This window comes from Cervus canadensis, chromosome 13 (assembly GCF_019320065.1).
Source record: "Cervus canadensis isolate Bull #8, Minnesota chromosome 13, ASM1932006v1, whole genome shotgun sequence".
Taxonomy (NCBI): Eukaryota; Metazoa; Chordata; class Mammalia; order Artiodactyla; family Cervidae; genus Cervus; species Cervus canadensis.
The window spans coordinates 21,467,686-21,481,370 of record NC_057398.1 but is presented as its reverse complement, the minus strand read 5'-3'; the positions used below and the strand labels follow the sequence as shown (position 1 = coordinate 21,481,370).

General features: G+C 48.2%; 1 protein-coding gene across 1 annotated transcript in view; it reads left to right on the top strand.

Annotated features, from left to right (window-relative positions):
- The window catches only part of BRINP2 (BMP/retinoic acid inducible neural specific 2), a 119,380-nt gene extending 107,602 nt beyond the window's left edge, over positions 1 to 11,778 (top strand). Inside the window, exons 3-7 of the mRNA XM_043484621.1 lie at positions 1,540 to 1,660; positions 1,791 to 1,896; positions 4,622 to 4,858; positions 7,557 to 7,779; positions 9,832 to 11,778. Of these exons, the coding sequence (XP_043340556.1) occupies positions 1,540 to 1,660; positions 1,791 to 1,896; positions 4,622 to 4,858; positions 7,557 to 7,779; positions 9,832 to 10,948 (1,804 nt within the window). The 3' untranslated portion in view covers positions 10,949 to 11,778. The remainder of the gene's footprint in view (positions 1 to 1,539; positions 1,661 to 1,790; positions 1,897 to 4,621; positions 4,859 to 7,556; positions 7,780 to 9,831) is intronic.
- The last annotated feature ends 1,907 nt before the right edge of the window (positions 11,779 to 13,685 follow it).

Here is a 13,685-nt window from a genome sequence, read left to right as displayed (position 1 = left end):
TTGGAGGATGAGCTTGGAAACTATAGAGGGGTTTCTTGCCTCTGTCATAGCCTTGATCCTATTCCATCCAGGCTGGGTCTTGCTGCTTCTCATGCACAGGGTCTGTTGCTTGCCCTATAGTCTTTCTCTTCCCTCTTATCCTTTAAGACCAATTTATGGATCACCTCCTCCATGAAGCCTTCTCATACTACTTTAAGCAACAACATTTTTTCCCTTCTCTCTCTTCACTGTATTAGTATCACACCATCTCTCATTTACTCTGTTCCATGTGTAGTTTTCAGGACTAACTAAACTAAGTTCTCTTTAACGATGTCACTTATACTTTGGAATTCACTGTGATAACTGGCAGAGTGGCAGACACATTACATCTCACACTTATCAAGCCCATATGTTGTAGATCATGCCGCCCCTTCTCTTTCTGAGAGTACTTCCCCTCCGTTCTCTTCCTGTCCATGTTTTACTCATCTTGAAGAAACAAATCAGTTGCTCTCTCCTCTGAAACTCCTTCCCTTGCTTAGAACTGCACTTTCCTCAGGGCTCATTATGACATGTTACCTCTTCTCCACCAGGAGGTGTATCAATCAGTTGGATATGTACCTGTCTTCCCACAGGTTGTAACCTCCTGGAGGACACACAATATACCCTGTACATCTTTGTGCCCACCTCTCCACCCCTCAAAGCCCAAAACCTATTACACACACTCTAATTTATTGAGTACATATTAGGTGCCAGCCACTGTGTTAATTGCTGTTAACAACCTCATGAGCAAAATAACTATGAGCTTACCTCTGTGGAGCCTTTCATGTGTGGAGGACTCAGGCTTTAAATACTTGGAGGAAAGGATGGAAAACTCCAAGTCGTCTGCTTGCTGCAGAGCAGAGGTGCCTGGAGCTAGGAGAGAAGGTCAGAGGTATCAGAGCCGACTTCCTTGAAGAACTCTGAGAAAGGCACTCTATGAAGGTTTGATAAATTGCAGGGAATTGAACAGTGGCTACCCAATAAATACCAGTTGATTGGTTGATTGATTGTTGGCAGAGCCTCCAGAGATCCTGAAAAGAAAGGGCCTCAGGTCCCCATCAGTCTTATTACATAATTATTTCAGTGCATTTAAAGCTCCCCATTTTTCATCTTATACTTTAAACATCAGGGAAAAACCGATAGTCCAACTTTATAATATTTTAAAATGACTCTGTGGTGTTTTGGAATATTACATAGCTATAAGAGATTATGTATATTTAATATACTTATTAAAATATGCAGTAAGCCCATGGCTGATTTTCTCTAAGGACGTCTCAGTGCCGAGGTGGGACTTAAATGTTTAATATTAATAATAATACTCATAACTCATATTTCTCTAGTGCATTTCATCTTCAGGATCCCTAAAGCCTGTGAGCACCACATTAAGTGGCTACAGCTGGGCTGGCCAGTGGGCTGACAGTATCGGCATCTGGCCTCCGGTCTCCCTCTGGGAGAGGAGATGGGAGAACTCCAGCGTGGAGGCTCAGCTTCCTCTTCCTACCCTGAATTTCTTTTTTTCAGACACAAAGTCCCCCTGGGTCCTCTGAAAGGCTTCCACTTCCGGACAGCTGCTGCCACCAGCCCCACACCACTGATATTCCCTGTCTCAAAACAAGGGGAAAAGTGGCTTCCTGCTCCCAGGGTAGGAAGAGCCATGACCTTCCTTGGGCCAGGCCAGGACAGGACACAGAGCCTGAGAATGGCTGACCAGAAGAGGGAAGTACAAAAGGAAAGTCTCTGCTTGTTGTCTAAACCCATCCTTCCTTCTCTAGGTCACGGAGACCCGGACCGGCCCCCTGGGCTGCAGCAACTACGACAACCTGGACTCAGTCAGCTCTGTTCTGGTACAGAGTCCGGAGAACAAGGTGCAGTTACTCGGTAAGGTACCCTGTGATGATTTTCACTTTCCATAGCTGGTTAAAAAAAAAAAAAGGTTTAGATCACCCAAAGGAAAAGGTCCCATCTGCCTCATTTGGCTAGACCCTTCCAAAGACAAAAACTACCCCTAGTTCTGGGACCTGTAATTAACAACTTTCCATCACTCTTTGGAGAAAACTTCTGAAATGGTTTACTTTACACCTCAACCATTGCTCAAACCACTCGACACCCGAATCCTCCTGCCTCCTAGTCCTGCCCCAGATCTCTGTCACTATCCTATAGCAAGAGCACTCCCATCCTTCTGTGCCTTGATCTAGCTGGGCAGTCTCCCTTGTTGTCCAAAGAATCCTCTGCAGAACAGCTGATCTTTGCAGAGTGATCATGGGACATCGTCTCTAGCTCGACTAAGAGCTACGCAAAATGTGGGACTACAGGTTATCCTGAGAATGGTCCCTACTTTTTGTTACTAGTCTGCATCCTTCCATGGGAGATCAAAGCCAGGAGAAGAGTTTGAAAGGAATGGGAGCCTCAACTGGGGACAGAACAAGCAGAAACAGAAAAGCAAAAGGAACAGGAATGACACTAGGTCTGGAGGCTGGGAGATAAGGGGATGCACTCAGGTGTCCCCCAAGCATCCCCGGGGCAGAGCTATGTAGATGGAGTCAGAGCTGTTTGGCAGTGGGGAATGTTCATTCTTCTTAAGGCCTAACTGAATTGTACTCTGTTTAAGATATGATTGTCTTGGTATTTGAAAATCAATAGCCCTCACCTAGGATCTATGATGACAAATTCCAGCCAACCTGAGTTAGACGCAACCCCTGAATGCTTTAGGCATCAAGAAACATAATAAAAAAGGAGGAAAAGCCTCCTTTCTTTAAAGCCTTGCAATGCAACGCAATTAGCATCCCTCTTTTCCTAGGTCCCTGGATGGGCTGGGTTTGTTTCTGGAAATTAGCGATGAGTGAAGTTCAGAGTGTCTGGTGGTTCATTTGGAATGGTTTATGCCATTTAATTTTATAGCCCATCACTCATGCAGACATTGCTCAGGGCACTTATTTTATAGCAATAGGAAATGTTATGGGGAGGAGGAGGGAGCTAATGGGGGAGGTGAAAAGAAAGGGCTTGGAGAGGGGTGAGTGTGGGAAGCAAGCACATGTGGACAGGGTACATGGGGTGGGCTGCTCAAGTGCCACTGCAGGGACACCAAGAAAGGAAAACATAGGAGCAGTTCTGGACAGGAGTAGATCTCAAACAAGAGCAACAAACATCTACTGCAGCTGCAATTCTAAGTTTTATTTTAAGGTCTGCTGACACCGGGATACATCCTTTGGACTCTCTGATTTCCTGCCAAGGTCAAGGGTGTGATGATAAAGAGCCGGCAGATATTTGATGAAAGGGGAGCCCATCCCATCCAGAAGTCCTCCTGTCCCTCACTCTCCTGGCACAGTGTCTCCTAGGGTCCCTATTCAGGGAGCCGCCTGTGGGTCTGATATCGAACCTGGCCAGCTTGCATCCCAAGGTGTGCCTGTGATTCATTCACCTCTTCATAGGCTTCCAACAGCCACTCTGTCTGGCTAGAAGCCAACTAGGAGTCTATCCTGCTGCTGATAAACCAATATCCACCATTCCAGTGGTGCTAGTGGTAAAGAACCCGCCTGCCAATGCAGGAGACACAAGAGACATGGGTTCAATCTCTGGATTGGGAGAAGGGCATGGCAACCCTCTCCAGCATTCATGCCTGGGAAATCCTATGGACGGAGGGGCCTGGTGGGCTATAGTCCATAGGATTGCAAAGAGTCAGACATGACTGAAGTGACTCCGCAAGCAGGCACCACAGATGGGTAGGAAAACTGAATCTTGGAGTAACTGAGTGGATTATATTCAAGACCAGAGGAAGCTAATTAGAAAAGAGAGCTGAGAGGCATTCATATCTAACTTGGGGCATCTACCACCACCTTGCTTTCAAATCTCCTCAAGAGTGAAAGCCTGAGATGGGCAGCCAGTCCCAGTTGTGCGGTAGGACCCAAGGGGACAAGGGCATAAGCTGGCTTTACTAGCACTGTGCCCTGGGCAGACCACTGTGCTCATGAGGATTGGACTTCCTCACCTGTAACAGCCTCGGTATGACCACAAGTGTTACCTGCAGTCATATATGGGAAGTATTACTTGGTGTCATACCTGGCCACTACATACCCACAACACCTGTCCCTACCTCCTAAGCAGGGCAGCCTCCTTGGTCTTCAGGGCTAAGGTGGGAGGCCCAGGAGGGTCAGCATTTAGTAATATCCTAGGAGGCCCGCTGCTCATCTCAGAGAAGTTAGAGATAGAATGGCTCTTGGAGGCAGAGCAAAAAGTCCAACAAGCCTTGATGATTTTCCCCCATGAGGACTCTAGCTCTTCCTTTATCTGAAACACCATCGCATTTCTATCCTAGAAATGCTGACATGTAGCCAAGAAGCCCGTTCATATGATAGGCACGTTCTCAATTTGGCTGATGTGAGGGTTCAACTAAGCCCTGAGCTTTGATGTACCCCATCTGTCACAGGGGTAGCAGTAACCCTCTATCCCAACCAGCTTAGCAGGATCAGGCCTGGGGTGCCCATCCTTGAACCCAGGATGCTCAAGTCAGCAGAACTCCAGCCGGGGACTCTGCGGACTCGGGTGTGGGAAAGCGAGTACCCACTGGTCCCGCCCGGCAGTTTTCCCTGATACATCTTTTCCTTAGGCCTGCAGGTGCTGCTGCCCGAGTACCTGCGTGAGCGCTTCGTGGCTGCTGCGCTCAGCTACATCACTTGCAGCTCCGAGGGTGAGCTCATCTGCAAGGGGAATGACTGTTGGTGCAAGTGCAGCCCTACCTTTCCAGAATGCAACTGTCCTGACGCCGACATCCAGGCCATGGAGGACAGCCTGCTGCAGATCCAGGACTCCTGGGCGACTCACAACCGGCAGTTCGAGGAGTCAGGTGAGCAGTGGGTTGGCCCAGATTTCCTCCCTATGAATGGGAGGAGCCCATGAGGTACTCCACGGGACACTCAGCTTGGTTCCTGACTCAGCCACGTCACTGGTCTGTGACCTCCAGCAGGTTATATCACTGCCCCAAGTCTCAGTCGTTTTCTTTTGTTGTATATGCAAATAGACCTAATACCTACCAAAGAGATGCATTTCAAGGACCTAATAAGCCAAGGTAAATATAATCAAGGCCTTAGACCTCATCTATCTTATTTGCCACAGATTCCACAGTGCCTGCACGTTAGGTGCACAGTGAATATTTGTTGAATGAGTGAGGTGCATAGCATGTTTCTAGGAGTCACTAGTTCATGCCGGTGATTGCTTAGTGCAAGTATAACTGATATCAGTGTCACCTTGAGACTTAGATTCAGAGGACTGGGTTTTGACTTCTTATTCTGTGATAAGGATTGAATGTTTGTGTCTCCGCCCCCAATTCATATGTTGAAAATCTAATGCCCAAGGTGATGGTATTAGGAGGTGAGGGCCTGGGGAGGTGATTAGGTCATGAGAGCAGACTCTTCATGAATGGGACTGGCACTCTCACATAAAAGGGTTCCCAGAGAGATCCCTTACCTCTTCCACCACGTGAGGACCCAGCAGGAATTTGGACATTTTCAGCCCAGGAGAGGACCTTCACCAGAACCTGGCCGCAGCCTCTTGACCTTGGACTTCCAGCCCCTGGAAATACATTTTGGTTGTTTATAAGCCATCCATTCTGTTGTATTTTGCTGTAGCATCTTGGGCAGACCTAGTACTCTCTATTACTGACCCTTTGTATGACTTTGATTTAGCCATGCAGCCACTCAGTGCCTCCATTTCTTCATCTGTAAATGTAGGAAAATGATAGTAATCAGTGGATGGATGACTCATATGGAACAATGTGGATAAAATTATGAAGAACTCTGCATGATATACATTTCACTACTACGTGAATAGTAGTTATGTGGATATGTCTCAGAAAACAATATTGGATAAAACAAGGCAAATGAAAAAGACTATGTGTTACATACATATTTATATTTATGTAATACTTATATAATAATAATATAATATAAATTATTAACATAATGCATATTTAGTACTATTTACTTGATGTTTGAAACCATACTAGCCAATACTTAATATTTTCATGGATAAATGTATTCATAGAAAATGTTAAAAAATATATGATAATGATAAAACATTCAAGAGAGTAGTTACATCTAGATAAAGACAGAGGGGAAGTTTAGGGCCTTCAAGTATATTTGCTTTGCCTATTTCTTCCAAAAAAGCTGAATTCAATATAGCAAGATGGCAAGATCTAGGTGGTGGACTTGTGGGAGTTCATTTTGTTATTCTCTGTGCCGTTTTGTATACTTAAGTGTTTTATAAGCAGAACTATGCACATACTACTTGTTAATGTCATTACTAGGTGTGATGTTTCCAGTCATCTGGGTGGGGGATGAAGAACCAGGGGCTGGAGAAATCAGAATGAGTGGAGGACCCAGGCACTGCCAGCTCAAGTCTTAGACAAGGTATTCAGTAGCTAAGGAGAATAGCAACCCTGGCTGCATTGGACCAGTGGTGGTGGCATCAGGGTGGTAGTATGGGTAGGTAGTTAAGATGGTAGTGGGATGCTTGAGTATGTAGGCAAGGACTTAGGGCTTTCAGCATTATGAATTACTTCTAATGAGTGAAGGAGGGCTATTCGGACCCCTAACAGGAGACCTGATGGCTGCAGGTCCTAAGTAAAAGCAGATTTGTGGACAAAGATCTGAGCATGACTTCAGAAAACACATTGTTCCCAGGAAGCTCTGAGGAGAACTCAGACTTGTAAGAGCTAAGAACCAGAAAGCACTCTGCTTCTGGACTAACTTCAAAAACGTATGCATATCTAGCCAAGGTGTGTGTGTGAGTCGCTCGGTCGTGCCCAACTCTTTGCAGCCCCACAGACTATAGCCCGACAGGCTCCTCTGTCCATGGGATTCTCCAGGCAGGAATACTGGATGGCTTGCCATTCCCTTCTCCAGAGGATCTTCCCGACCCAGGGATCGAACGCTGGTCTCCTGCACTACACACAGATTCTTTACTGTTTGAGCTACAGGAAGTCCTTAATCTGGTCAAGGGGTGAATCTCAAAAGACAGGAAGGATGTGCTAGAGTCAGAGAGAAGGATGTTGGGGGAAGAGGCTGGTCTCAGAAACTGAAAGCCTTCTAAGGCTTCTGAGGTGGGTGTTCCGTCTTCTGTGCCCGCATTGGCCAGTCTTGCCCACCCTCACCTTAACCAGTGCCTCACACCTTCCCTAAGGGGGCTGTGGTGTGATCCAAGAAGGTTGTGCATAATTTATAAGGAGGTATTAATGGCAAAAGAGATGCGCCCCAAGGTCACTGGCCACATGGGTGGTGACAGAGATGTGTTTTGAAATTCAGAAGCATATTAGAGATAGGATGGAGGGGGAAGAATCCTGGAGCCTTATCTTATGGTATGTCAATCATTTCTCAATAAAGCTGTTTAAAAAGAAAGAAATCAAAAGTCCTGGGAGAATGGTGTGAAGCCTCCTGCCTCATACAGTGATGGATGGGCAAGCTGGGTCTTGGGGGCAGGGGGGGCTCTTGTCCACCCAGGGTCTGAAGGGCACCCCCTCAGCTCAGCCTGTGTGTCCTTACCCACAGAGGAATTCCAGGCCCTGCTGAAGCGACTGCCAGATGACAGATTCCTGAACTCCACAGCCATCTCCCAGTTCTGGGCAGTGGACACCAGCCTCCAGCACCGCTACCAGCAGCTGGGAGCCAGCTTGCGAGTGCTGTTCAAAAAGACCCATCGCATTGTCCGTCGGCTCTTCAACCTCTGCAAGCGCTGTCACCGGCAGCCCCGCTTCCGTCTGCCCAAGGAGAGGTGAGCACCCCTGTGTCTGAGCCAGAGACACACCGCCCATGACAGTGGCTGAGGCCCTGGAGGGCCCCTGCCCAACGCGGCAGGGCTGGGCGTGCTGACCCACATGTGGTCTTTCAGAGGCTCCTGTTATCTTGACCTACTTGCGCTTCATTCTCAATTATGAGATGTGTCTGAAGTGAAAAAAAAAAGAGAAGCTAATTTTACTTTTATATAAATTATAGTCGATTCGAATGTTACTCTAATAATACTCTCATTCTCACTCACTCATTTCCATTTTAATAAGTCTTTGAGGAAAGTAAAGGGTGGAGTTAAAGCTCACACGCTGATTATGTGTGATGAGAAACACACGGTAGATCATTTCCAACAGCAGCTCTACTCTGAGTCACAAGAGCGAAGGGAGCTGAGGCCCTGTGCCTTTAGGAACAGACAGGGCTGGGTTATCACTGGCCTTTAAGCATCCATCGCTCATTCACACATGCATTCAACAAGCCTTTGTTGAGTCTACCTTGTATGGCCTAAGATTAAGCAGTGAGGGTACTTGTTAATTGGAAAGACATAATAAATATATAGGAACATCAAAACTAAAAATTATTACTATGCAGCAGCTATGTAAATTCATGTTGTGTGCTCAGTCGCTCAGTTATATCCGACTCTTGTGACCCCATGGACTGTAGCCTGCCAGGCTCCTCTGTCCATGGGGATTCTCCAGGCAAGAATACTGGAGTGAGTTGTCATGCCCTCCTTCAGGGGATCTTCCTGACCCAGGTATCAAACCAGCATCTCTTACGTCTCTTCCATTAGCAGGCAGGTTCTTTACCACTAGCACCACCTGGGAAGCCCAGATTCATGTTAGTGATAGTGAAAGTCGCTCAGTTGTGTCCGACTCTTTGTGACCCCATAGACTATACAGTCCGTGGAATTCTCCAGGCCAGAATATTCTCCAGGCCAGAATACTGGAGTGGGTAGCCTTTTCCTTCTCTAGGGGATCTTCCCAACCCAGGGATCGAACCCAGGTCACCCACACTGCAGGCAGATTCTTTACCAGCTGAGCCATAAGGGAAAAACATAAATCAAAGACATGTCCTAATAATATCAAAGGTCCAAGAGAAAAGCCACCTGGGAGAAGGTTGTCTTGACCAGATTGTCCAGGAGGAGATGAAAGTGGTCTGGTGCTTGTGAGCCAGAGCGTTCCAGGAGAGGGTGCTGCCCTCACAGGAACCCAGAGGTGCACCTCTAACTGAGGCACAGGAGACAAGGGACACATGAGTGGAAAGGACAGACCAGCAAGGGCTTTTGAGAAAGGTTCTTTTTCCCCCCAAGAAATAGTTAGGAAATGCTTACCAGGCGCCAGGAACAATCCTAGTTTCTGAAGATGTGTTGGTGAAGAATGCAGTGTCCCTGCTCTCATGGCATTTGCAGGGGAGCCGTCTCTGAACAAGTCAACGGTAAACAAACAGAATCCATTTTGATACTGATCGTGGCTGTGGATCACATCAAAGCAGCATGATATGACAGAGAGGGGCTGGGTGGTGCTTTTGAGGGGAGTCACGGAAGACCTCTTTGAGGAGGTATCATAAGAACTGAAATCTAAATCTTAAGAGAGGGAGCCAACCATAGAGAAGTCCTGTCCTTGATGGGAGAGTTCTAGAAAGGACAGATCTACATTGTGAAGAGGGAAAGAGGTGGGCACATCATTGGGAGGTTTGGAGAGCCAGTTGTTGGAAGATCTTCGTTAAGAGGCTGAAGACTAGATTGGATATGGAAGACGCTGAGCGCTTCTGTAGGCTTTTGAATGAGGGAATGAGGTGGTACTTGGGAGGGATGAGTGCAAATTTGATGTCAGACCTTTCTGATGCTGAAAGATCAGACACCCAGCTCCAGGCCTTGCTGGTCATCCCAAAGTGGTACAGTAGGGTTTCCATCATTCAGAGAACCTGGGGCTTTTATCTGCCTCATCAACTTCCCTATTAGTCAGCCTCCTGGCACCCTCAGGGAAGCAGCAGTGTGTGGCTTCCTGTGACTCTCATTTCATTTCTGTCTCCCCTCCCACAGGTCCTTGCCCTACTGGTGGAACCGTATCCAGTCCCTCCTCTACTGTGGGGAGAGCACCTTCCCCGGCACCTTCCTGGAACAGAGCCACAGCTGCACCTGCCCCTACGACCAGTCTTCCTGCCAGGGTCCCATCCCCTGTGCCTTGGGCGAAGGGCCTGCCTGTGCCCACTGCGCCCCGGACAACAGCACCCGCTGTGGGAGCTGCAACCCAGGCTACGTGCTCGCCCAGGGGTTGTGCCGCCCCGAGGTGGCTGAGTCCCTGGAGAACTTTCTGGGGCTGGAGACGGACCTGCAGGACCTGGAGCTGAAGTACCTGCTGCAGAAGCGGGACAGCCGCATCGAGGTGCACTCCATCTTCATCAGCAACGACATGCGTCTGGGCAGCTGGTTCGACCCCTCCTGGAGGAAGCGCATGCTGCTCACCCTCAAGAGCAACAAGTACAAGCCTGGGCTGGTGCACGTGATGTTGGCCCTGTCCCTGCAGATCTGCCTCACCAAGAACAGCACCTTGGAGCCTGTCATGGCCATCTACGTCAACCCCTTCGGGGGCAGCCACTCTGAGAGCTGGTTCATGCCCGTGAGTGAGGGCAGCTTCCCCGACTGGGAGAGGACTAACGTGGATGCAGCCGCCCAGTGCCAAAACTGGACTATCACCTTGGGCAACAGGTGGAAGACCTTCTTTGAGACGGTCCACGTTTACCTACGGAGCCGAATCAAGTCCCTGGACGACAACTCCAACGAGACAATCTACTACGAGCCCCTGGAGATGACCGATCCCTCCAAGAACTTGGGCTACATGAAAATCAATACCTTGCAGGTCTTTGGTTACAGCCTGCCCTTTGACCCAGATGCCATCCGGGACTTAATTCTCCAATTAGACTACCCATACACGCAAGGTTCCCAGGACTCTGCCCTCTTGCAGCTCATCGAGCTTAGGGACCGGGTCAACCAGCTTTCTCCACCTGGCAAGGTCCGGCTTGACCTCTTCTCCTGCTTGCTCCGGCATCGGCTCAAGCTGGCCAACAATGAGGTGGGCAGGATCCAGTCTTCTCTGAGGGCTTTCAACTCCAAGCTGCCAAACCCTGTGGAATATGAGACCGGCAAACTCTGTAGCTAATGGGGGACCCACTCCAGCGCCGGGCAGGGAAGGGACCCACGAATCCAGGGTGCGGAGATCATCCAAGCCCTCACCTTAGTGCCAACAGGTGCTCCCTGAAGACCGTCAGCACCCAGCAGATGGGACCTCGGGGCTTGGACTGAAGCAGGCGGGAGAGAGAGAAACAGCCACTGCACATGTGCACAACGCACGTGCCCACACACACACACACACACACACACACACTCGCACCAGGAGGCGACCACTCAGCAGCCCTGAAGCTGTAAAGTCGGTGCTTTCTCAAATGAATGCAGCTGAAGGAGAGGAGCCAAGGGAGAGATTCAGTAAGAGAACCAGCCAAACCCAGCAACACACAAATCCTTGAAAGTGATTCTTATCATTTAAGAGAGCAAGACGGAACAACAACGGGAGGGGTAGGAACACTGCCTCCCCCTCTGTGGGGTCACTTTTGTATTCTTTTTAACCAGATTTCTTAAAATGGCGCTGTTTCATGATTCCCCCACGTTGGTTCTTTCCTTTTTGTACGCTGCCTCCACTGAGCTCGCCAGACACGGACTGCTCCTCCAGCGGGCTCCCTTGGGAAACAGGGAACACCCAGAGGACCGCTCAGGGCAGGCAGGCAGCCGTGTTCCCACCTGCTCCCTTAGCTCCTCTGCTTCCTCGACCTCCCCAGTTTCAGGGCCTGGCTGCCTCCATGTTCCGCTCATGGTCCAGCCAGAGCGCCTCTTCCAACAGCATCTGTTTTGTCCAAGAAAGCAGCTCTGTCAAGTTAGAGACCATGTATAGGGAAATTTTTTTTTTTTTTTTTAAGAAAAAAGAAAAAAGAACAAAAATATTTATTTTGTGATTGTTTTTCTTGTCAATCAGCTCCAGCCACATGAACCTATGAGGTAAAACTGACCTGGTTTAATACATATATTTTTTTAAAAAGACCTTTTTTAGGGGGAAAATGAGAGCGAAAAGAAGAAAAGGATAGTTTCCTGGGCTGCTTGGATTGTTAAAAAGCGCTCTGTGTGTGACATGTGGGTGTCCCATGGATGGAGGATATTGCTGCGTAGGAGGCTGGGTGATTAGTGAACACACAGGTGAAGGCATGTCTGGCTTGACTGTGTGTGTGAGAGAGAGACAGAGAGAGGTTGCGATGGAGATTCGATAAAGGATGGAGTGAGGCAGAACTCTTCCAGAGAATTATCTGGCTCATCCCACACCTTTTATCCCAGGTGCAAGGGCTGACACAGGTCCTGGAACCAAGACCACCCACTGTCAGGAGAAGAGTATGAAAGCTCTTACTTTTCAGGAAAACTGCAGCCATTGGTCTAGGGTAGATGCCTGCTGGGGGCGGGGGAGCTCCCCTTTGCCCACCATGCTGCGGACATCAGGAGAATTTTCCATACTCTGCATCTTACGGTCTGGGATCTCCCTTTGCTAAAATCAGGAACCATGCAGCTATGGCCTTGGTTTTCTCCCTTCTGTCTGATGACTACTTCCCCAGCCTAAAAAGCAGGTTTGACATAAGCCACACAGAATAATTCATCATTCTCCCTTAGTGCCTCCCTCAGGTGGTATGAGAAGCATTTCATAGCAAATCTTTTGGAGAACCAATTCCCTGTCTATTCTCCACATGATCCAAGTACAATGCGTAGGCATGACAACCCCCATTTTATTCAGGCAAAAGTCACCAGGTACATACTAAGTACCTCATTCCCTACCTCTGGTACATCTCGGTTGGTACAAAATGAACTGGGAGACAGACAGGATGGTCATGTCTCTCTGCCCAGAGCCGTCTACATTTATTGTTGTATGGAGAGAAGAATTCAGCATTCTATTACTGTACCATCAATCCAAGAAGACCTGAAATCCTTGGTAGACATAAGCAGCCTAGGGCATTTCTTTCTTTACAACTCCCCTAAAGGCTTTTAGTGTAGAAATCTGGAGTGATGGAATGATATGGGGACAAACGCAGGTATTGGGTGCCTGTTAATGCTTCAATCACTGATTGCTTCAGGGAGTTTGTATCAAGTTCCTCTTCTGTGGAACATGGAACCAGCAGATGTCATTTTCCTCAGTGGGAGTGTTGATGTGCCAGAGCAGTGTGCTTTTGTTGAGAAAGGGATTGCAACTGGTGGTAAGGCTTTGATAGCTTTCCTGGATGGGGTTTGAGAGGTGTAAGGCAGATAGGAGAGTCTGGTTGTCTACATGCCATAGAAATGGGTGGGCAGAGGGTTTCACCCACAAATGAAAGGCACATCGTGGATAGCAATGTTCAGAGTGTGGAGGACAGCAATCAAGGAAGTGTTGTGCACAGAATTAGCAGTTGGATCCTCAGTAGCATGAAGGTCATTGTCCCAGTGGAAACTGAGTCAGTACAGGAGGGCTCGTGTCCCACCTGAGCCAGTGTCCCAGCTGAGGGTGGGGGAGACTTCAGCTCTCAGTCTCTGAATTGGAGAGCAGACCAGGGAAGAGCCCACCTACAGGGTTATTAGGAAGGATGCTACATCTCCTTATCTCAGACTCCTTGTCTTAGGAAAGCTCTGGGAAGATTCTGGTGTGACATGGTTTTAAAAATACATGCATTCAGTTACAAAAATTTCCACATCTTGCCTGCTTCAAGGTTTAAACCTTGAAGCTGAGTGTATCAACTCCATCTAAAAGTAGTATTTGTTTTAGTTGTTTGGTTGCTAAGTTGTGTTTGACTCTTATGCAACCCCATGGACTGTAGCCCACCAGGTTCCACTGT